At 42.8% G+C, this 25,006-nt stretch overlaps 1 protein-coding gene across 1 annotated transcript; it reads right to left on the bottom strand.

The window, feature by feature from the left end:
- Positions 1 to 3,687: 3,687 nt before the first annotated feature.
- Positions 3,688 to 21,950, bottom strand: LOC309393651 (cytochrome P450 2J5-like; the record flags this gene model as incomplete). The annotated part of the gene is made up of 9 exons (XM_081956101.1): positions 3,688 to 3,872; positions 4,695 to 4,836; positions 5,147 to 5,334; positions 7,764 to 7,905; positions 12,144 to 12,320; positions 14,419 to 14,579; positions 14,799 to 14,948; positions 15,185 to 15,347; positions 21,789 to 21,950. 9 exons carry the CDS (start codon positions 21,948 to 21,950, stop codon positions 3,688 to 3,690), a joined length of 1,470 nt encoding a protein of 489 aa, XP_081812227.1.
- Between the last annotated feature and the right edge of the window lie 3,056 nt (positions 21,951 to 25,006).

Consider the following 25,006-nt stretch of genomic DNA (forward strand, 5'->3'; position numbering starts at 1 on the left):
CAGTGGATGAATGATCTAGATTTAGGGGATATTTCTATTCAACCCTTGTCATGGTCTGATCATTTCCTCATCAGGCTTGACTTTCATACCGCTACTCCTCGCCGCAGGGAGGTGGAACCGACTAGATGGTTCCGCCCCAGGCACCTGATAGACCCCGAAAGGTTCCTGATGGAGCTTGGGACTTTTCCTGAATCCCTTGCTCACAACTCGACCGAAGCCCTAGTGGAAGCCTGGGATAGGGCTGCCGCTGGGGCTTTGGATCGTGTTGTGCCTTTGCGGCCTCTGACCCGGTGTCGATCCCGGATGACTCCCTGGTTTACCGAGGAGCTCCAGGAGATGAAACACCGGAAAAGACGCCTAGAGAGTGGCTGGAGGGCCAGCCGGTCCGAATCTGATCGAACACTAGTAAGAATTCATATTAAATCCTACTTAGTGGCGATAGAAGCGGCAAAATGGCAATATTTTTCTGCTCTTATCGCATCCGCAGATAACCGCCCAGCCGCCCTGTTTAGGGTGACCCCTTGGTTACTTAACCAAGGAACTGGGGAAGACCCCTTGCAGGGTAGGGCTGAAGAATTTGTTCAGTATCTGCAGGATAAAATCGCTCAGATCCGGACAGGCTTGGACTCTGACTGGGTAGATTCGGGCGAGCCGACGGGGATGAATCTTGAGGAGACAATCTGGGATGGGTTTGACCCTGTGACCCCCGAAGGCATGGACAGGATTATGGGGAGACTCAGTGCTGCCACTTGTGTGCTGGACCCGTGTCCCCCTTGGTTAGTTTCGGCTCCTGGGAGGTGACATGAGGCTGGCTCCAGGCGATTACCAACACTTCATTGAGAGAGGGGTTCTTTCCCACCGCCTTGAAGGAGGCGGTGGTGAGGCCCCTCCTCAAGAAGCCTTCCCTGGACCCAGCTTCTTTAGCCAACTATCGTCCGGTCTCCAACCTTCTCTTTGTAGCAAAGGTTGTCAAGAGTGTGGTAGCACGTCAGCTTCCCCAGTACCTGGATGAAGTTGTCTACCTGGATCCATTTCAATCGGGTTTCAGGCCCGGGTACAGCACGGAGACAGCATTGGTCACGTTGGTCGATGATCTCTGGCGGGCCCGGCACAGGGGTTGTTCCTTTGTCCTGGTCCTATTAGACCTCTCGGCGGCTTTCAATACCATCGACCATGGTATCCTACTGCGATGACTTGGGGGGTTGGGAGTGGGGGGCACCGTTTTACGGTGGTTCTCCTCCTACCTGTCGGATCGGTCGCAGTTTGTGTTGACTGGAGGGCAGAGATCGACCCCCAGGCACATCACTTGTGGAGTGCCCCAGGGGTCGGTTCTCTCACCCCTCCTGTTCAACATATACATGAAACCGCTGGGCAAGATCATCCATGGTTTTGGGGTACGGTATCATCAATATGCTGATGATACCCAACTTTTCATCTCTACCCCAAACCACCCAAACGATGCCCTCGACGTGATGTCCCGATGCCTGGAGGCTGTGCGGATCTGGATGGGGAGGAACAGGCTCAAGCTCAATCCCTCCAAGACTGAGTGGCTGTGGTTTCCGTCATCCCGATTTGTACATCTTGTTCCATCTTTGACAACAGGGGGAGAAATTTTAGCCCCCTCAGAGAAGGCTCACAATCTGGGAGTCCTTCTGGATATGCGGCTTAGTTTAGAAGAACACCTGACGGCCGTGACCAGGGGAGCCTTTTACCAGGTTCGCCTGGTACGTCAGTTGCGCCCCTTCCTGGATCGGGATGCTCTGTGCACAGTCACTCATGCCCTCGTCCTTTCTCGCCTGGACTACTGCAATGCTCTCTACTTAGGGCTGCCCTTGAAGAGCACCCGGGGGGCTTGAGCTGGTCTAGAATGCGGCCGCGTGGGTTGTCATGGGGGTACCTAGGTGCTCCCAGGTTACACCCCTTTTAGGCGGCCTGCACTGGTTGCAGGTTGTTTTCCGGGTGCGATTCAAGGTATTAATTATGACCTTTAAAGCACTCCATGGCTTAGGCCCAGGGTACCTGCGAGACCACCTACTGCCACCAGTAGTCTCCCACTGTCCAGTACGATCCCACAGAGTTGGCCTCCTCAGGGTGCCGTCGGCCAGGCAGTGTCGGCTGGTGACCCCCAGGGGGAGAGCCTTCTCTGTGGGAGCGCCTTCCCTCTGGATATGGATTTAATCTTTTTTAACTTTTGGGATGTGTGTTTTTTAATGTTGTACGCTGCCCTGAGTCCTTTTGGAGAAGGGTGGCATATAAGTCCAAATAAACCAAACCAAACCAAACCAAACCAAAACATTTGCAACATTTTATATTGTAATTATGCTTACATGCCTGTTAATTATTATTTAAATGAGTACTTTTCCATTGAATTAATATTTTTTGTCAATGTATCATCTTCTAACAATATATTGGAAATATCTGAACAAGAAATATCCTTCATATTGAATTTTACGGCAAGTGCTGTAGCTAGAGTATCAACATTCAATCTCGATTTCTCACTTGTCGAAAAATCATTGGCAATTGAAAAAAACTCTTTCAACTGCTGCATTAGTTCCAGGGCAGCACAACGTAAATTGAACAAGTATAAATAAATGTTCACATGGAATATGTTCATTTTTGAAATGGCTGAAAATATCCACCCATCTTTTATCAATTTCAACATGTTGATTTTCCCATTGTATTAATTTTTCAGAATTTAAATATACATTCAGTCTTCTAATTTCTTCAAAGAGACAATTGTCGTCTATTTTAATGTCTAGCATTTCTTTAGATAAAAATTCAACATAAGATTCAATATCTGTCCAATATACTTGTGATGAAGTAAAAAAAAAACACCATTAAAAACTCTTTAATAAAACGTGAATTGTACTTACCTCTGTATAATTGAATATTCACTGAGAAAGAAATAATTACCGTGAGTCATTCAATTGCCGACGTGCCGTGAGTCTACTGCGTGCGTATGTGCCATGTTGTGTTTCGGTAAGAAGTAAACAAAGCCACTTGCACGCGGCGCTCTCAAGGTCTCCCGTGTGGAGCGCATGCATCTCATAATCGCGTCTTATACCGCACTATACCGAGTCTTGACAAATTGTCATGTCAAATACAAATACGTCACATAACGCGCAACAGATTAGTCTTCAAATATCGAAAAGGAGGACATGTAGGAGGACACTTTTCGAGGGAGGACAGAACTTACAAAGGAAGGACTGTCCTCCCTAAAGGAGGACGGTTGGTCACCTTACCACTTGTTAAATTGTCCTCACTGTTAGAAAGTTTCTCCTTAGTTCTAGGTTGCTTGTCTCCTTGAGTAGTTTACATCCATTGTTTCTTGTCCTGGCTACATGTGCTTTGATAAATAGGTTGATCCCCTCCTATTTGTGGCAATCTCTCAAATGTGCAAATAATTTAGTAGTCATCATCTGTTTGATACTCAATTTGCAAACTAGAACTTATCAAGTAATACGTTTTATTGGCACCCCAAGGAAAAGAAGATCAAACTCAACAAGTGTATAGCACATTTACCTGGTTAGGTATGTTGTTGTGTGAACACAGCAATATATTGAACAAGTTTCAGTATTGAGTAAATAGAAGCAAAAGACAATATTAAATGAACAGATATATAGGAAAAGTTTATCATACCAAACAGCTACTCTGTATTCAGTTTTATGCTTTTTATGGTGTCTACATTTAAGCCTGTGTGGGAATAGCACACAGTTTGTAAGGGTGTGGATGCATTGTCGCTTTTACAACAGGCTCTTCATTGAGTTCTTTCACTCCTTCAGGCAACTGGAAGCTGAAGGCCCTCAAGAGGCTTGTCAGAAAGATGAAGATCTCAATTCTTGCCAGCTGCTCTCCCACACACGTTCGTTCACCTGTAGATGAGACAAAGCATGCATAAAGGGGATAATAATCTGTTCTCCAGAGTACACACCATCACCAAAGAATTTGAAAGATTTGTATCAAGCAGGTGAAATAGATGTCCATGTTGAATGCTATCTTTGAACAAATTCAATTCTTAATGGGAATGACACCCTAATGGGTATTGTTGATATCCATCAGACAGATATCTTCAATTCAGGTTGCATTGGATGGTAGACCATTTCAAAGGAAAAATTATACACCCACAAAAGTGAAGTCACTTTCTCGCCTCTCTGTCCACTACTTTCAATCAATCAATCAGAATAGGGCTGGAAGGGACCTTAGAGGTCTTCTAGTCCAGCCCCCTGCTCAAGCAGGATACCCTATACCCTTTTAGACAAATGACTGTTCACTCTCTTCTTTAAAACCTCCAGTGATGAAGCCCCCACAAATTCTGAAGGCAAGTTGGTTCACTGTCATTCCACATTATATAATAATAAGTTATTCTACATTGCATCAGGCTTCAGCAGGAGTAGAGGGAGGTGAATTTAATTTAAGATGTCCCTTTGCTACCTGCATCATCAATGGAGACATATTCATTGGTAAACAAAGGATGGAAACACGGTGTGTGTGTGTGTGTGTGTTAATGCTACAGTCTTTAAAAATCCGGAGCTCAATGCATCTGGAACTATAAATTTGTGGTCCAGTTTCATTGGCAAGAAGCTACAGCTAGACTTGGTTTTCTATTCAGATAATGATGACCTCAGAATAATTCAGTGGTGGGGGTGATGGGAATCTATAAGTTATCAGTTGCTTTAGGGTCATGGATGTAGTACCTATTCCAAATGGCAGAAATTCTTCCCGTTCAATGAACTTCCCATCCTTATCTAAAAAGTGATTTGGGTTAAATTCTTCAGGTGTCTCCCATTGTTCAGGATCAAGAAGGACAGAGCGCAGATCTGAAGCAATAACAGTCCCCTGTTTTAAAAAAAAGAGAGGGAGAGATGATTAAACAAAGCATGTTTATAAGAGAAACAGACATAAAAACCTTAATATTGATGAAATATATGATTTAGCTTGCAATTTTGGACCCATATTTGTTCATTTCCAAAGCAGATTCTGAAAGCTGTAGCTGCTCAACTCTTTAGCTTTCTTTCTCTCCTCGCTTCCATTAAAACAGAGAGCTGGGTACATATTTCTTTATCTGCTTTTGTCCAACTGTCTTTGTCCGACTACCATATTCTGCTTTCCGTTCCATGTTGGAATGCGGCTTGACCACGTTTCTCACCTTTGGAATAAGGTAGCCTCTCATCTTCACATCCTTTGTGCTTTGCCTGGGAACCCCAGCTAGCAAGATGTATTTTAAGCGCTGCATTTCATGAAACACGGCATTGGTGTAAGGCAGTTTTTTCCGATCCTGATAGGAAATTGTTCCCGAGAAGCCAAATACATCTTCAATCTCCTTCTGGACTTTCTCTAAAAAATGATGGAAATAGAAGCTTCATTTTCAACATTGTATTCCATTTATTTATTTCTGAATTTCATTCCTTCATGGTGGAACCCAAGAATACACTAAGATAGACGCTCGTCCACTCTAAAGATAAAATGCCCAAATACAAAATGAGCAAAATGATATATGCAATGAGAGATGTGTAGATCTGTACATAGGGGAAACAAAACAACCACTTGACCAGCGCATGGCACAACATAAGAGATCAGACCCATCAGGACAAGATTCAGCAGTCCATGTGAATTTGAAAGACAAAGGCCACTCTTTTGAAGACAGCAAAGTCCACATTTTGGATAGAGAGGATCATTAGTTTGAAAGATGCCTAAAAGAGGCCAATTGTGTTGACATTGAGCAGACCTCTCTCACCCCAAAGAGAGGGAGGGATAAGATACCACTTATCTCCAGTATACAACACAGATCATTCAACAACCAATTTCATTCTGAATCAGGTAATCCTGAGGACAAAGATAAACTCCCAAGAGGCCTCAAGAGCTCTCAGGGAGAGTGCTAATGACCAGATGACTGTGAAGATATACAATACTTCCATCCCCATCACCACCATCCACTGCAAACCTAACCTCCCATCCCTTCATTATCTAGCCACTACCTCTCCTTCCATCCTCCCCACCCCCCAATTGCCATCACAACTTCTTGGATGACAAGAGAAACATTTTTTCCTTCCTCAAGGGAAAAGCAATCCAATTGTCCTTTGAAAAAGCAGCTTTGAGTTATCTGTCAAGTGTTTCGGTAATTCCTCCTTGTGTTCCTATAAATGATGATCAGGGCTCTCTTTCCCCAAGAAAGGTCCTGGTGACCTTCAACAGACTCATTGGGCAACACTCAGGTATAAGGTAGGGTTTAATAAAAACTCTGACCCATGTTCAGTCAGATTCATTCTTTGTATTCCTCCAGTGGCCTTCTAGTTCTCTCTTGGCCACTTTTGACACTCTCAACTCCTCTATAAATCATGGAAGTATCAGGAACGATAGACCAGGAAGACGGGGAGTGGGCACAATCCTGTATATGGATCTGCCTGCTTTCTGATTTCAGTGTCAAGTTCAAAATGTGATGTTGCTGTTGCAACCGTTATCTTTTCTCAGCTTGGCCCAGACATTAAGAAGACAGCCATGAGAGCCAAGGACACTTCAGCAAGTGTTTGCCAAAGTCAAAGACTTTTTCTCATAACAATACAATGAGACTCAATTGGACAATGTAACCTGCTCTAATAGGAGGAGGGAGAATCCTGTACTCTAATTATGTGGGTTTGTGTGGGAATTAGCTACACCTGGTTTTGCCCTCATCAGTGCCAAAATGATGTACTAGATAAAGTTTTGCATTAAGAGATTGGATTGTCTCAATTGTGTCAGCTTTGTTTCGGTTTGTCAGTAGGAATGTTGACATCCAGGCTGTAATCAGAGCATTCACAAGACTATGCAGCATCCACCAACTCTCTATAGAATCTGAGTGGTCCATCAGTCACTGAGGGCAGTCTATTTGAATAGATTTTGCTTCCCTGCACTGCCGGGGGCGGGGCGGGAAGGGGAACAGCATTGGAAAATCTCAAGGACACCAGGGTATGGTTGACCACAACAGGGGGGATAATGATAAATCTCCCACTAGATTATGTTATCCTGAGCATGTCCACTGTCCCAGTTTGGCCAGGTTGCTCCCCTTAACCCTAACCCTGCAGTCATACAGACCTATCTAAGGGTAGATGAGAGGAGGAATCCTCCTATGGAATTTTAGCCATAGCTCTCAGTGCCAATGGGACTCCTCACTCTCCGCAACCTCACACACTCAATGTATCACCCACACAAGCAGTTGTCTCCTATTGGCCAGGATTCAAAGAAGGCCTTTGTATAAACAGTCTTTCCTTTTCTTTAATATGGCTAAGTTCATGCTGTTGTCACCAATTTACATTGGAAAATCATTATGAGGACTAGGTTGAGTTTGTCATTCAATAAAGGTAACGGTTCCCCTCTCACATATCTGCTAGTCATTCCCAACTCTAGGGGGTGGTACTCATCTCAGTTTCAAAGCCGAAGAGCTAACACTGTCCGAAGACGTCTCCGTGGTCATGTGACCGGCATGACTAAAGGCCAAAGGTGCATGGAACGCTATTACCTTCCCACCAAAGGTGGCTCCTATTTTTCTACTTGCATTTTTACATGCTTTCGAACTGCTAGGTTGGCAGAAGCTGGACAAGTAAGGGTAGCTTATTCCATTATGTGGTGCTAGGGATTTGAACCGCCGAATTGCTGACCTTTCTGATCGACAAACTCAGTATCTTAGCCACTGAGCCACCACATCTCTTTTGTCATTTAATAGGCCTTAGTATTTCAAATAATTTCTCTCTGTTCCAGAACCCTGTTCCCACAGCCCAGATTTCTCTCACCTTGGATGTCAGGATGGTTTGTCAAGAGAAGCAGTGCCCACATCAGAGTACTGAAAGTTGTCTCTGTTCCAGCACCAAAAAAATCAAAAATACACTGAGCCAGGTTCTCTTCATTGTAGGTAGAGTTGGGATCATTCCTGCTCTGATGTTTAAAATGGAAAATGAAAATTGCAATTATTTCTACGCAGATTTTTTTGTGGATATTTTCCTTCAATGTCACAAGTCGTGAGAAGAATAAATATATTCTTGGTGGTTATATGGGAATATCAATGCAGAAGAGTAAAAAATTAAAATGGCAGTTTCACAATGTGTAAGACTCTATGTTAAAATACCCTGTTTCCCCGAAAATAAGACCTCCTTGGATAATAAGCCCTATCGGGCTTTTGAGCACCTGTGCTAAAATAAGCCCTCCCCCCAAAAAATAAGCCCTCCCTGATAATATTGCAACACAGCAGCAGCCATGAGGTGACCATTCTCACCGCCTCCTGCGCTTCAAAAATAATAAGACCTCCCCCAAAATAAGACCCACTGCTTATTTCAGGAGTCAAAAGAAAATAAGACCCTATCTTATTTTTAGGGAAACAGCCCTAAACATCCCATCCAGATCAAAGTAGTCCAGATTTGAAAGAATTTGAACGCATTTTCTTTTCTTTTATGGTTGGTTGGTTAGTTACTTCAATAAATCTTTCACAATGTGACTAAAGTACACCAAGGCGGCGGGAATAGCCACCATTCCAGAAGGTAGGCTCAAGATACAGAAAGATAGTAATTGTGAAAGGGATCTTGGAGTCCTAGTGGACAACCATTTAAATATGAGCCAGCAGTGTGCAGCAGCTGCCAAAAAAGCCAACACAGTTCTAGGCTGCATCAACAGAGGGAGAGAATCAAGATCACGTGAAGCGTTAATACCACTTTATAATGCCTTGGTAAGGCCACACTTGGAATACTGCATTCAGTTCTGGTCGCCACGATGTAAAAAAGATGTGGAGACTTTAGAAAGAGTGAAGAGAAGAGCAACAAAGATGATTAGGGGACTGGAGACTAAAACATATGAAGAACGGTTGCAGGAACTGGGTATGTCTAGCTTAAGAGAAAGAAGGACTAGGGGAGACATGATAGCATTGTTCCAATATCTCAGGGGTTGCCACAAAGAAGAGGGAATTAAACTATTCTCCAAGGCACCTGAGGGTAGAACAAGAAGCAATGGATGGAAACTAATCAAGGAGAGAAGCAACTTAGAACTGAGGAGAAATTTCCTGACAGTTAGAACAATTAATCAGTGGAACAGCTTGCCTCCAGAAGTTGTGAATGCCCCAACACTGGAAGTCTTTAAGATGATGTTGGATAGCCATCTGTCTGAAACGGTATAGGGTTTCCTGCCTAGGCAGGGGGTTGGACTAGAAGACCTCCAAGGTCCCTTCCAACTCTACTCTTGTATCCTGCTGCGCCGGCTGGAGAGGTTAGGGGTCCGGGGCACCGTTCTGCGGTGGTTCGGCTCCTACCTTTCTGGCCGGACGCAGCGTGTGTTGGCAGGGGAGGAGAGGTCGACCCTACGCCCCCTTACTTGTGGGGTGCCACAGGGGTCGGTCCTCTCGCCACTCCTGTTCAACACATATATGAAGCCGCTGGGTGAGATCATCCGTGGTTTCGGGGTGGGATACCATCTGTACGCTGATGATACTCAGCTGTACTTTTCCACCCCGAACCACCCCAACGAGGCCGTCGAAGTGATGACCCGGTGTGTGGAAGCCGTACGGGTCTGGATGGATGACAACCGACTCAAACTCAACCCCTCCAAGACGGAGTGGCTGTGGGTACCAGCTCCCCGGTTCAGCCAATTAATTCCATCATTGGCCATCGGGGGCATTCAACTCGCCCCCGTGGAGCGGGCGCACAATTTGGGCGTCCTCCTGGATGCCCGGCTGTCCATGGAGGACCATGTGACAGCCGTGGCAAGGGGGGCGTTCCACCAGGTTCGCCTGGTGCGCCAATTGCGCCCCCTACTGGACCGGGATGCCTTACGCACGGTCACTCATGCGCTGGTGACGTCTCGCTTGGACTACTGTAACGCTCTCTACATGGGGCTTCCCTTGAAATGCACCCGGAGGCTACAGTTGGTCCAGAACGCAGCCGCGCGGGTAATTATGGGGAGTACTAGGTACTCCCATGTGACACCGTTCCTGCGCGAGCTGCACTGGCTTCCTGTGGTCTATCGGGTGCGTTTCAAGGTTTTGATAACGATCTTCAAAGCGCTCCATGGCTCAGGACCTAGTTACCTGCGGGATCGTATTCTGCACCATACATCCCTGCGACCAATCCGCTCGCACAGAGAGGGTCTCCTCCAGGTGCCGTCCACCAGGCAGTGCCGGGGGGCGGCGCCTAGGAGTAGAGCCTTCTCTGTGGCGGGCCCAGCCCTGTGGAATGACCTCCCCCCGGATATTAGGAATACCTCTGACCTCCGCTCCTTTCGTGTAAAGCTCAAGACCCACCTATTTCAAGTTGCTGGCCTGGCTCTACTCTGATCTAATTTTATCGCTCCTGACGGGTTTTTTATCTGGGATATTTTAATTGCATCCAATTTACTTAGGGGTTTTTAAACATTGTGTTTTTACTTGTTTTTATCTACCAATTCACCTCCTCCTAGTATATGTTTTGTATATGTCTCGGTATATGTTTTTGGTATATGTATGTTTGTCTGTATATTTATTTCCTATGTTTTGTTGTACGCCGCCCCGAGTCCTTCGGGAGAGGGTGCGGCTAAGTAATAAATATTTTTTATTATTATTATTATTATTATTATTATTATTATTATTATTATTATTATTATTATTATTATTATTATCATCATCATCATCATCATCATCATCATCATCATCATTATTATTATTATTATTATTATTATTATTATTATTATTATTATTATTATTGTATCTTGATAGACTTAACTATCGGGCCCTATCTAACAAAATTAAATTCAGGGGCAATGTGGGATTTGTTGCTAGTTTTGAAATAAACAATCACCAGCCAAAACTCCCAAGAGAAACAATGCTAATTTTATTTATTACTTTGCAAAGAGGGTGCACCACAGTGCAAGTACAGTGGACACACCTTAAATCATCAATATGCTTTCTTTATATTCCTATTGCTGTTGCAAATTTACCTCCCACCTTTTCCTTATTGGCTTAGTATTCAGCCTGTCACAACCTATCCGTAGCATCTAAATTGAATACCTTATCTCCGTCCCTGATTACATTTCCCCTTACTCTAATTCTTTTGCCCCCTGCCCTTATTTACAAATTACCTTTTATGGTACTGGTTCAGTGGTGGGTTCTTAACCAGTTTACTACCGGTTCACTGAGAGAGCGTTTTACGTGTGCATTGCTTGCTTCGTTCACGCACGCACCTACCAAACTTTGCTGTGTATGCACAGTTGACTGAAAACTGTTCTGCACATGCGCAGAAACATGCCAGCAATGGCAGAAGAGACTGGAGAACAGGTTCAGGGCGTGGCAGGCCTGGATCACTGCCAGTTCCAGTGACCCAGGCCTCCATACCACTACTGGTTCAGCCGAACCAGGCCAAACCGGTATGAACCCACCACTGTACTGGTTCCTAGGGCTTGTCTCTAGAGCAGGCATGTCCAAAGTGCGGCCCGGGGGCCAAATGTGGGTTCAGCTATAACTCAAACAAAGCTTAGATCTGACTGTCTATCAGGTTTCCTAAAAATGCCCTAATTGATTCATGAGTATCGAGACAAATTTCTATACAAAACTAGTCATTTATTAGGAGCACCATAGACAAGATCTTTTCGCAGTCAGATCTAAGCTTTGTTTGGGTTATAGCTGAACTTTCCCCCTGTTCCTTCCCACCCCTCGTTCTGTGTCATAAATCACATTCCCCTATGAGATACACCCCTCCCAAGCCTGCTGCAGTAATCTGATATCTGACTTCAGCTGACAGTATGCGTGGAATGCGCTCCCTCCCTTCTCTCACTATGGCAACGTTAGGAGTTGACAACAGTGTCTTTTTTTCCACAGGCAAGCATGTCTTCTTACCATTTTGTAAAAACAATAAGCTCCTCCCACAGTGAGAAAAGTATGATTCTATATTTAGAGAAGAAAAGCACAGGGATAGAATGGATGGGTACCTAGCTCAATACTTGTAACTTGGAGAGGGATCTATCTTGGAGTCCTAGTGGACAATCACTTAAATATGAGCTAGCAGTGTGCTGCTGCTGTCAAAAAGTTAATGCAGTCATAGGCTGCATTAACAGATAGAATCAAGAATATGTGAAGACAGTTCCACTAGCTCCCCTTGTTTATTTATATCGAGGGATGTAATAATTCCTTGCTCATGTATTGAACTACAATAAATCCATACCTTCTCCATTTGAAGAAGATAGTAATCTATGAAATCTTGTGGTTCATGCAAAGAGTGAGATTCCTTGTGTTTCTCTATTTCCTGCTTTGCAAAGGAAAGGATCAGCTCTCTAGAAGCCAGGGCTGTCTTATGAAAGCCTGGAAGATACTTCATTATTTGTGGAAACAAACCATACATCTAATGGAAAAGGAGGGGAAAAGAATGAATTATTTTGCTGCACAATTAGAGAAGACTCTCGGCAGTTCATCATAGTAGACAACACTCAATAACCAAGAAAAACATTACAAACCCATTAAAACATGGCAAACAGTATGGGGTCAGACTTCAAAAGCCCTCTAGAAAAGCTGTTTACAAATTCTTCTGGAAAACGGATAATGTTGGAGGCAGATAGGTTATTATAAAGCTACTATAAAATTCTCCTCTTTTATTCTCTGATTGTCTCCAGGAGACTTTGTAAATATGGTTACCTGTTGTGGCCCAGCAGGAGCCGCTGCCGCTGCCACCAGACTCCGAGAGTGAGGGTCCCTATGAGTCGGCTCAGGAGGATGTGGAGGACCCTGGAGAGGGTTCCGACTCTGAGCAGGGATCGGAGAGTCTGGTCGGCCACCAGGAGGCGCCTGAGGCATGGAGCAGCGGTGAGAGCCAGAGGAGGGGGGCTCCTGATGTCATGCCTTGGAGCAGTGGAGAGGAGTCATGAGACAGTGAGTCAGACATTAACAGGGAGTTCCTGGATGCCCGTTATCGCCGCGCCCATAGACGCAAGGAGCGAGGGCGTAATTATCGGCGGTAAGGGCTCTCAGATGTTGATCAGGAGACTCCTCTTCAGGCTATAAAAGGGTTGACTGTGCATACGCCCTTTGCAGCAATCAACAAAGAACTCCTGCAAGAAGTTTTGGTCTGGAAAACGTAGCAAGCTGGATAGCTGCTTTCGTGTCTTGTCATTGTGAGCTTTGTCGTGGTGGTTTACTGCCACGGAACGTTCTGTCTGTCTGTGAAATAAACCTTGTTCGTTTGTATTGCTCCGGAGCGTGTTCTGTGTGGGCGAAGGAGGAAGGGGGGTCAGAACAGTTACCTATGGCTAACTGAGCTGTGATGTAATAAATTAGACCCACTGGATTCACATGCCAGCCAACATCCCTTTGGGACAACCCTGACCTTGATGATTGAGAATCTCCATAATCGTAAAAATAGTTGTAAAATCAAGTCCAATCCCAAGGTGACTCATGGTGATGCATTATGACAGCAACAATGTGCAACCAAAATTCAGGATGCAATTTTGGTTGCAAGGAGTATAGCATATTTTTCAGAGTATAAGATGCACCAGAGTATAAGACACACCTTTGTTTTTGGGGAGGAAAATAGGAAAGAAATCTGCCTACCAGATATTCATTTTTATTCCCATAACACCAGAAAAGCAAACAAACACAACAGTATAATAAAATGACACTTTCTGCCACTTTTTTCTTTCCCCAGGCTGCTGGGGAAAGAAAGCTTACCTAGATGTCTGGGCATTCAGTCAAAAGCACTTCACACCTCGTAAAAATGTAACAAAGCTGAATCAATAAGCCAGCCCAGCACTTGCCTGAAGGAAACCATTGAGAAAATACAGATAGCCCATGGGAAAAATCCCTGCCTTGCCCTTAAAGGGATTATTCCCAAAATAGAAACTGGACAAAATAAGTACCTCTTAAGGCAATCTTCAAATCTTTTGTCATCAGCTTCTCCCAACTGTAATGAACTGGAATATAAGACACACCCAAATTTTCAGCTTGTCTTAGGGTAGGGAGGAAGGGCATCTTATACTCTGAAAGATACGGGTAGTCCTAGGGTACATCAGCATAAATCGGGAATCAAGATCAAGATAAATCATTCTTCCTCTTTCTTCCTCATGATTCGGACCCCACTAGAAGATTATATTTAGTTCTCTGCACTGTGTTTTAGGAACAACATTTCCAAATTGGGATGTATTTAGAGGGAAGAGCTGAGATGACAAGGAACTTGGAAGGAATGAGTGAAAACGAACATTTGGAAGCAGTACAAGAGACTAACCCAAGAAGTGGTGAGAGAATGCTCTTAAAATATGGCATGGTTGGCCATCTGCTGGTGATCCTAAAAGGATGGATTCCTCCATGGTCAGAACCACTTTGGTATAGTGGTTAATGCGCCAATCTAGAAACTAGGAAACTCTCAGTACTAGTCCCAACTCAATCACTAAGTCTAATGGAAACATAATTGGCTTGGGAGCTTTGTCCCTTTAGTAGAAAACATGACTCACAATATGGAAAAAGTTACCAGTGAAATTCACAATATTTTTCAGGGCTTGAATTAGCTTCTGGAAGTTTTCATCTTCAGGAGCAAATTGACATCCAAAACTCAAAGTACATATGATGTTACAAACTGCATTTAGGACTGGAAGTGATGGGTCAAATGGCTGTCCTGCAAACAAAGATATTTTATAATGAATGTTTAAGGAACAGGGGGCGTAAGGGGATGTAGGAAGAGACTTAGGAACTCTGCCAATTATTTTTTTTAAAAATGAAAAATCCAGTCAAATAATCTCTTTTTCTTTAAAATACTCAGAATAGAAACCATTTTGGCAGATGCAGATTTGAGCCTACCTAAAATTACCCAAATTACCCATTACCCAAAACAGACCTTTTGTTTGTCTAAAGATCTCCACCAGTCTCTGAGCTACATCTTCTATCTGATGCTCAATGCTTTTCTTCCCCAGGCCCAGCTTCCGCAGAGAAGTGACGGCAATGTGACGCTGCTGTTTCCAGATGTGGCCATTGGAGAAAACAATTCCTGAAGACATCAGCAAATAGTTAAGAATAATTCCTGATACAATTCACATTAAAAAACAGGTGTGGTTTCAGTCAGGGTGGGAATGGGGATTTTGCATTATCCTTCCCCTGCCACACCCACCAAGCCATGCCCACATGACCGGTAGTAAAAAATTTCCCTCGTATGATATGCATAATTTTAGCACAAATTCTTATAGTCTGGCAGTTACTATACCATTTCTTACTATTTGCACATACCCCTCCTGATCTCTAAGGTACTGAAGAAACCATCATATGGTCGATCAGAGAATTCTTCTGAGAAGCTGGTCATTCCTTCTTTCACAGCTTTGAATCCAGACAGAACTACTATAAGGTAAGGTCCGGCCGACCTGGAATATATGTTTCCATATTGTTTTACATTCTGCCAAGAGAATCAATGTTGAGAAATGTCACAATCAAAGAAAACAGATTATTTATAGGTAATATGCCATCTACAATCTTTCTTAAATCCTCAATTCTACATTCGTTCACTGCATTTTCTTTCTTTTTTTTTAAACAAAGTTTTATTGGTTTTCAAATATTTAGGGGAGGGTAAATAGGTATACAGAAAATTTTGGCAGCTTCCATACTGTTGGTAGAGATCCCAGCACGATACTCACATATATAAAATTGTACAAACAAAATTATAAAACAGTAAACCAAATCTTACTCTATATTGTTAGTCTTGTGTTCCTACATATTTCTCTTTGTCATTTTCTAATATATCACTAAATGCTGTTGTTCCAGATAATTTTATTGTTGTGATCTGAGCCTTTTCGATATTGCTTCTTCCTCCCTGTCGCCAGAGAGAGCCTCAGTGCCCCCCTCCTTCCCGTCTTGAGTCTTACTATCTTGTTCACTGTATTTTCTATTCTTTAGAAATTGATTTTCTCTCTTTAAGATTTATACCAAGAACTTCCTGATCCACTTTCATTTTCCGGGGATATTCCTTCCCCTTTGTTTCTGCCTGAAATCCACCATCTCCTATCTATTTGCTCCATTCCCCCCTTGCCTTGAATGAGTATGGCCTCCTTATTGCCTACTCCTCCTGTGACTGACAGATATGTGAGCCAATGGTTGTCTGAAACAGCTTGTTCATGAGTCACATCTTTTGAGCAGTACAATTTGAATGGTTTGTAGAGGGTTTCTCAACCACTTAAGTCATCAACTTTGCAACTTTCCAGCTGATTGCTATGTTCACAGGACAGTCTAGAGACTTTGATCTCCTCTGGAATGTTGCTCTTTATCTGATGGATTGCAATCTGAATTAATTGTCTATGGAAGTTCTCAGTGATCCAGGTCATGGTTGTCCCAAAGGTGCTTTTTCAAGAGGCAACTGGATGTCCAGTTCTCCATACAATCTGCATACATACTATTGGGTAAGTTGGCTTAAAAAAAATTAACACATTCCATGCGATACAGGGCTCATGAAAAGGTTTTGGTGGAAAGCCTTGTTAGTTAATAGTAGTCACAAGTCAAATAGAACCACACAACACCTTATAGACTGTAGGGAGACTTATGACATGGTTGGGAACAGATTTCATTTTCACCAGAGGAGAAAAATGCCCTAGTGAATCTGTATTACTCTCAGTGCTACAATTTGCACAATAAGCAGGGCTAATTTCTTTGGCTCCTGGAAAAGATAGAAAAGCTGGAGACAAGGCTGCAAGTATAGCAAGCTTCAACTTAATGAATTAGAGTAGCGTAAAGTAGGGAAGGGTAGGGTAGAATAGGACAGGATATTGCAGGTCTCCTAGTCCAATCCCCTGCCCATACAATTTGATACAATTGCCTGCCCAGTCTTTTCTTAAAAACCTCCAATTCTGATGCATCCACAACTTCTTTTTTTCATATAGTTTTTAAATTTAATTTTCCAGTAATAAAGATACATAATTTGTGGACATTGCATTGACTGGGTCAAACCTTTTTTGGACAACATTAATAATAATAATAATAATAATAATAATAATAATAATAATAATAATAATAATAATAATAATAATAATAATAACAACAACAACAACAACAACAATAACAATAACAATAACAATAATAATAATAATAATAATAATAATAATAATAATAGCCGGGCCCCACCCAGGGACCTAGGATGTTGTAACGTATTTTCATAATATGTGTGCGGATCCAAGCAGTGCAGCCTTTTGCATTTCACTGATGGTGATTTTGTCAATTTGTAACTGTTTTAAATGCAATTCCAGTGCTTTTGGAATAGCTTCCAGTGGTAATCGGCACACTGGGTGCTATTCCAAAAGCACTGGAATTACATTTAAAACATTTAAAACTTGACAAAATCACCATCAGTGAAATGCAAAAGGCTGCACTGCTTGGATCCGCACACATATTACGAAAATACGTTACGACGTCCTAGGCCCCTGGGTGGGGCCCGACTAGTAATCAATGCCAAATCCGGCGAAACAACTGGCCGCTGTGATACAATTCTGTTGATGCAATAATAATAACAATGATTAATAATAATAACAATGATTAATAATAATAATAATAATAATAATAATAATAATAATAATAATAATACAAATAGTATGTGAAATTCTTATCTTCCAACTTCGACAATGTTTATCTCATTCCATATTTCTTTTACACTTCCCCGTTAATTCATTTAAACATAAATAATACTTCCTTGCACCTTATATTTGCATCCCTTCCTAGGTATTGTCCTTCAATATTATGAAAACCACTCATTATTCCACCATAGCTTCAATGTTCCAAATGTGTGTGATTACTAATAATACCAATTATTAACAATATTCAATCCATCATGGGAATACAATATATTTTAATACACTATTAATATTAATAATATAGTTAAATTACCTAACCTTAGATTACCATCTGCTAATATGCACTTATTGGGAGAATGGTATTTTCCCATTTTATTAATATGTTTTCTCATTATCCATCAACTCTTAATCTTTCTAGAATTCCATCATTTATTGATTTTTTTGGTCAACCTTTTATCTCTCCCTCTTGAGCTCTTATTTCTCTTTTTAGTCTTTTTTTGTAACTACTAATCTTTCCCTTCTGTCTTTTATCTCTTTTTGTTGCGTTATTTGAACACTCATCTTCAAGACTTCCTTTTGTTGTTTTTTAAGCAAGGGTTTTCTCTTTTCTCTTTGTACTGTTATATATTGGGGGGCTTCTTGCAAGTTTTAACTTAATGAATAGAATTTGGGTAGAGTAGTGTAGAGTAGGGTAGGGTAGGGTAGGGTAAGGTAGGACAGGACAGGATAGCGTAGGACAGGATGTTGCAAGTCTCCTAGTCCAAACCCCTGCCCATACAATGTGAGACAAGTGACTGCCCAGTCTATTCTTAAAAACCACCAATGAGGATGCATCCACAACTTCTGAAGGTAAGCCGTTCCACTGATTAATTGTCCTCAGTGATAGTTTCCATGGGGCCCTAAACACCTCCAGATATTTGTGGTCAGTCCAGACTTTGAACGGTGTCTGGCTCCCTTCCAACAGGTGTCTCCAGGTTAGCAGTGCCGATCTCACTGCGAACCCCTCCTTTTCCCATGTGGTCCATCATCTCTCTGTCTCTGTGAGCCTGCGGGAGGTGTAGGCGCAGGGTTGTAAGTTTCCTTGGTTGTTCCTTTGGAGTAAAACTGCTCCCACTGCCATGTCGCTGGATCTGCATGGATCAGCAAGGGTTGTTCGGGGTCAGGATGCTTCAGCACCAGCTCCTTTGCAAACATTTCTTTTAGTGTTACAAACGCCTCTTGGCAGGTTAGGTCCCACTGTAAGGGTTGTCCCGGATGAGGTTTCATTCCTGGGCTCCCTGTCTTCAGGAGGTCTGTCAGGGGTTTGGCAATCTTTGCAAAGGTGGGGGATGAATTGCCTGTAGAGGTTTGCGAACCCTAGGAAGCTTTGTAGCTGTCTGTGGGTGTAAGAGGGTTGCCAGCTTAGGACAGCTTGCACTTTCGCTGGGTCCATCTCTATTCCCTCATTTGACACTCAGTAACCCAGGTAGTCTAAACGTGCACAGTGGAATTCACATTTTGATACCTTGACGTACAGGTTGGCTGCCAGAAGGTTTTCCAGTACTTGGCGAACAAGGGGTACATGGTCATCCATGGTCTCAGTGTAGATAAGGATGCTATCTAGGTAGACGAGGACCCCCTTGTAGAGGTGCTCGTGCAGCACCTCATTTATTAAGTGCATGAATACCGCTGGGGGCCCCTACAGCCCAAAAGGCATCACTTTGAATTGAAAGCTCCCTAGGGGGCTGTTTTCCACTCACCTCCCTCTCTGATATGTACTCAGTAGTATGCTTCTCTGAGGTCTAGTTTGGTGAAGACTTTTCCCTTGGCCAGATGAGATAGCATGTCCTTCATGAGGGGGAGAGGGTATAGGTTTTGTACGCACACACCATTTATCCCTGAAAAGTCCACAAACAACCTCATAATTCCATCTTTTTTTTCTTTGAAGAGGACTGGTGCCGCGACCCGTGGCTTGGCTGGCTCAATGAACCCCCTTGCTAGGTTTTCGTCTATGTATTTGCGCATCTCTTGCATTTCCTAGGGTGTCATGGCGTACAGTTTGGGCTTGCGTAGTTTTGCCCTGGGGATGATTTTGATGGCACAGTCTGTCTCCCGTTGGGGAGGCAGAACATCACATTCGGCCTCACTGAATACTTCTGTAAGGTCCTGATATTATATCAGATTCAGTTCGGCCTCTGGGGTTTTGTCGGATGTGGTTGCCCGTACAGGGATTGATCCTGCGACCTTGGCCTTATCAGTTTAGGCTCTCTGTGAAGTTCCCAAGAGTTGATCTAATTAATTTTACGAGCCTTTTTTTCAAAAAAAAAAAAAACCATTCATTTATTAGGACTAACATCTTGGCACAGACTTCTGTGGAGCCTAAACTGGTTTTCGCTTAATTGCATTTGAACTTTATTCCTCTATCTCCTCCTTTCTATCATGCATCATAGATCATATTCACAAACTAGGTTGTAGAAATATGAGATCCAACTCTGGCCGAAGGTATGCATGGAATCCTCCCTGAATGCCAACCTGATAATAGTCATGGCAATGCTTTAGAAGTTGACACTTACATTGTGAAGAGCCTTGGTACAGGAGAACTGCCAGAGCTGGAGAAGTGGTTCAATTGGATTTTTTAATCACCGATATTTAGGTCTTAGTATGAAGGCTGCATAGAAACCTCTTCTATTCTTTCCTTCCCCAACCAGCTACATGTGAATCATATCTTATTCTTTATAACTTAGATCCAGATTTTTTTCATCATTATAGAAGAGTCTATAATGTTGCACCTGCTATGCATTGCAGAAATCCAAAATAAAGCATCTTCCACAGAGGGATGTCTAACCTCATTTGAGCAGAGTGAAGGGGAAACCACCATTATCAAACGCTGATGATACTCAACTGTACGTTTCAACCCCAAACCACCCCAGTGAGGCTGTCGAAGTGATGTCCCGGTGTTTGGAAGCCGTCGGGGTCTGGATGGGGGACAACAGACTCAAACTCAACCCCTCCAAGACTGAGTGGCTGTGGCTACCGGCACCTCGGTTCAGTCAGCTGATTCCAGCGCTGGCCATAGGGGGCGAACAGCTGCCCCCTGTGGAACGGGCGCGCAATTTGGGCGTCCTCCTAGATGCCTGGCTGTCAATGGATGACCATGTGGCAGCCGTAGCAAGGGGGGCGTTCCACCAGGTTCTCCTGGTGCGCCAATTGCGCCCCCTCCTGGACCGAGAGGCCCTACGCACGGTCACTCATGCACTGGTGACGTCTCGCCTGGACTACTGTAATGCTCTCTACATGGGGCTTCCCTTGGGACATGCCCGAAGACTGCAGTTAGTCCAGAACGGAGCCGCGCGGGCAGTCATGGGGAGTACCAGGTACTCCCATGTAACACCGCTCCTGCGTGAGCTGCACTGGCTGCCTGTGGTCTTTCGGGTGCATTTCAAGGTTTTGACCACCATCTTTAAAGCGCTCCATGGCATAGGGCCCAGTTACCTGCGGGATTGCGTCCTCCCACATACATCCCAGCGGCCAATTCGCTCTCACAGGGAGGGGCTTCTCCTGGTGCCGTCCGCTAGGCAATGCCAGCGGGCGACGCCAAGGAGTAGGGCCTTCTCTATGATGGGCCCAACCCTCTGGAATGACCTCCCCCCCGACATTAGAACCACCACCAACTTCCGCTCCTTCCGGCAGAAACTAAAGACTCACCTGTTCCAACTGGCTGGCCTGGCATAATTTCAACGCCTATCTCCTGGCATTTATATTTTTACTGGTTTTTAAGGGGATTATTCTGTAGACTTAATTTTATTGGGTATTGGGATTTTAATGTCTGTTTATTTTAATTATTTATTAGCAATACAGTCCTGCACATCTTTTATCCTCCTCTTATCCATCTATTTTATATTTGTATATATATATTGTCCATTTAGTAATTTTAATTGTTTTAATTTTGTTTTTTGACATGGACTGTACACCGCCCCGAGTCCCTTTCAGGAGAGGGGGCGGTCTATAAGCGCTAATAAATTGAAATTGAATTGAAATTGAATTGTCCATTTATTGGTAAGATTGAACTAGAATCTGTCTTCTAACCATTCAACTCCCTTATTTCTGTGAAATGCAGGTCTAGACTTGAATAATCTAGCATGATGTGGAAAATAACTAATCAGATGTCATCACCATCATTTGATTAATTTCATTTCTCATCCTGCAAGAATATCTTCCTAGGTTAATTCATTTGTCTGTATTAATGGTACAAAAAATTGAGAATTATTTTGCATATGACTGTTTGATTATTTAGAATGGCATACCTTAATGAAATAATCTTCACGAAGCCAAACCCCATCAGCCCACAAGGTACCAATGAGAGGTAGAGCCAAAGGACCGGGAGGCAAATGTCTTCGGGACCAGAGTTGCTTCAAGAAGAGAAGAACCAGTAGAGCAAGCAGCGAAATGAACAGAAATATCCCCATCACCATCGTTCTTCTGCTGGATCTATGAGACTTTCTGGTTGATCTGGAGCTGGATGTCTCCTTTTCACCTGATGCTTTTTCCTTTTCTTCCTGTTTTATCTAGTCCATTGATGGGAAACAAATATCAACATGTCCTTTAATGCTCATCTGTCAGATTAGTGCTAGTGTTTTGTCAACAAGATATTATCACATTAATTTGAGTTAATAAGTTGCCTCTGCACACAATGGCATGCAAATAACCGAGGAAGACATTTAGAAATAAAAACAAAGACAAGGGCTGTGTATCCCAAAGATGCTTTTTTCCAAAAGGTTAATTGGAATTTCTTGGTTTTTTGTTTGAAACCATTTTACTTCTCACCCAAGAAGCTTCTTCAGTTCTTCTTCAGGTGGGGAATGGATGGATTTATATTCTTTGCAGTCATCTGGTCCTTATCTCTCTGGAGTGAGAGTCATCTGAATCAGAATGTAAATGGGTGTGGAACCTTCTTGGGACTGTGTTGTTAATAGGAGGTGGGTGGTGTCCTATTCCTCCTACTCTGTTGAGGAAGGGCTGTTCAATTTTAACATAGATGGCCTCTTTGACTCTCTTTCTTTCTTACCAGTGATCCTCTTTGTCCAAAATGTGAACTTCACTGTCTTCAGAATAGTGACCCGTGTCTTTCAGATGCAGATGGACTGCTGAATCCTGTCCTTATGAGTTTGTTCTCCTTGTTGTATCCTATGTTTGTGATGTGATTTTGTTTCCCTGATTTACAGGGTCTCCACATGTCTTGCTCTATTTCACTGCATATCCTGCATTGCTCTATTTTGTCTCTCCACAGAAAAATCCATGAGGAGTTCTTTCATAAAGACAAAGAAGGGAACAGCAAACAGAATGATGTTGTCATTCCATACTTTGCAGGAATATCTGAATATCTCCGCCCCGAGTCCTGCTTAGGAAAGGGTGCGGTTTATCTGAATATCTCCGCCCCGAGTCCTGCTTAGGAAAGGGTGCGGTTTATAAATTAAAGTTTATTATTATTATTATTATTATTATTATTATTATTATTATTATTATTATTATTATTATTATTATTATTATTATTATTATTATCTCAGAAGGATTTTCAACCAACACAACATGCGTGCACACTTTAAACCAGGCGTGAAATGCTACCAGTTCTGGCCGGTTCGCCCCAAACGGTAAATGCTACCAGTTCGGGCAAACTGGTAGGTCCGACGATCAACTGTATGACAATCAGCTGTGTCACATGATTTATATTCACTGGAAATTGTGCGGCACAAGCTGATTGTTGCACAGCTGATTGTAGGAACTTTTTAAAAAGTTTTTAAAGCATTTTTTTTACTACCGGTTTGGGTGAACTGGTAGTAAAAAAAATGCTTTAAAAAGTTCTGCCAATCAGCTGTGTGACAATCAGGTATGCCATGTGTGTCACTACGTATTTTTTTTGGTTTGTCTACTTGAGCCTCTTTTATGAGTTATACTGTAGAGAAGTTTTTCTTATCTGACAATGATTTACTGCGCATGCTTCTTAACACGTTTCTTAATACGTCACACTTTCTTGAACTTTCCTTCTGATCTTCGTCTGCCTACCAGAGACGGTGGGCGACAATTGCTCTTGCCAAAATGTAACAATTAGATAGATCTGTTTTTATTTTATTTTCATATTAAAGTTTGTTTTTATTAGAACATGTTCTCGGGTTTTATTTCTTATCAAGAGACATGCTGCAAGGAGGGCTGGCGATCCGAACCTCAATCGAAGGTGGAAGGGAAACTTTCCATTCCTTCTCAATGTGATTTATATTCGCTAGAAAGCAGGAAATCCTTTCTAGTGAATATAAATCACATGGCACAACTCTTCCCTGCCTTCACTTTTCTACTTACCTTTGCAGAAAAGGCTTCTTAGTGCCTGCAGTGTATGAACAGGTAGCAGACTTCATAGCATTTCACCCCTGCTTTAAATCCAGGAATACATTTAAGCTTGCACACTTAAAGACAAAACACCCCGACACAAACAGACAACTGCAGATCTTTGTGATAAGAAAGAAAACAAGAAGTCCAGGTGCCTTTTGGAAAAAGCACCTTTGGGACAACCATGGCCTGGATGATTGAGAAATTCCACAGACAAGAACTATATAAACCTATTTCTCCCTATCATGATATTAGGCCAGAATTATTTTAAAATCATGGTGTACCATATGTCCATGAAATCTACCTGAAAATAGGAAAACAGGAGCTGACAGTGTGATGTGTGATCTCGGAGCTCCGAGATCGCAGTTTGGGTTTTTTTGCCGCTGGACTGTCCTTTTGGACCTAAACCGCCCCGAAGAAAGAGTGCAGAGAAGAGCAACAAAGAGGATTAGGGGACTGGAGGCTAAAACATATGAGGAACGGTTGCAGGAACTAGGTATGTCTAGTTTAATAGAAAGAAGGACATGGGGAGACATGATAGCAGTCTTCCAATATCTCAGAGGTTGCCACAAAGAAGAGGGAGTCAAACTATTCTCCAAGGCACCTGAGGGCAGAACAAGAAGCAATGGGTGGAAACTAATCAAGGAGAGAAGCAACTTAGAACTGAGGAGAAATTTCCTGACAGTGAGAACAATTAATCAGTGGAACAGAAATTGCCTCCAGAAGTTGTGAATGCCCCAACACTGGAAGTCTTTAAGAAGATGTTGGATAGCCATTTGTCTGAAACGGTATAGGGTTTCCTGCCTAGGCAGGGGGTTGGACTAGAAGGCCTCCAAGGTCCCTTCCAACTCTGCTATTGTACTGTATTAAACCATCTCATGAAACAAATCAGATCCATCTCATCCTGGGCACCCCTTTTTTGAACTATTGCCATCTGGCAGACAGTACAGGGCAATCAAAAGAAGGGCAAATAGGTTGTAAAACTGCTTCTATCCCAGAGCAGTAACTACCGGTATATTGAATTCTACTGTGTAGGGTAATATTAATGCAGTACCAGTTTTCAATTCAATTGTATGAAAATAAAGGAGAATCTTGTGGGTCATAGAGATATTTGTACTTCAGCATTATGTCTCATGTATGCCCA

This window comes from Natrix helvetica, assembly GCF_964273705.1.
Source record: "Natrix helvetica genome assembly, chromosome: 5".
Lineage (NCBI taxonomy): Eukaryota > Metazoa > Chordata > Lepidosauria > Squamata > Natricidae > Natrix > Natrix helvetica.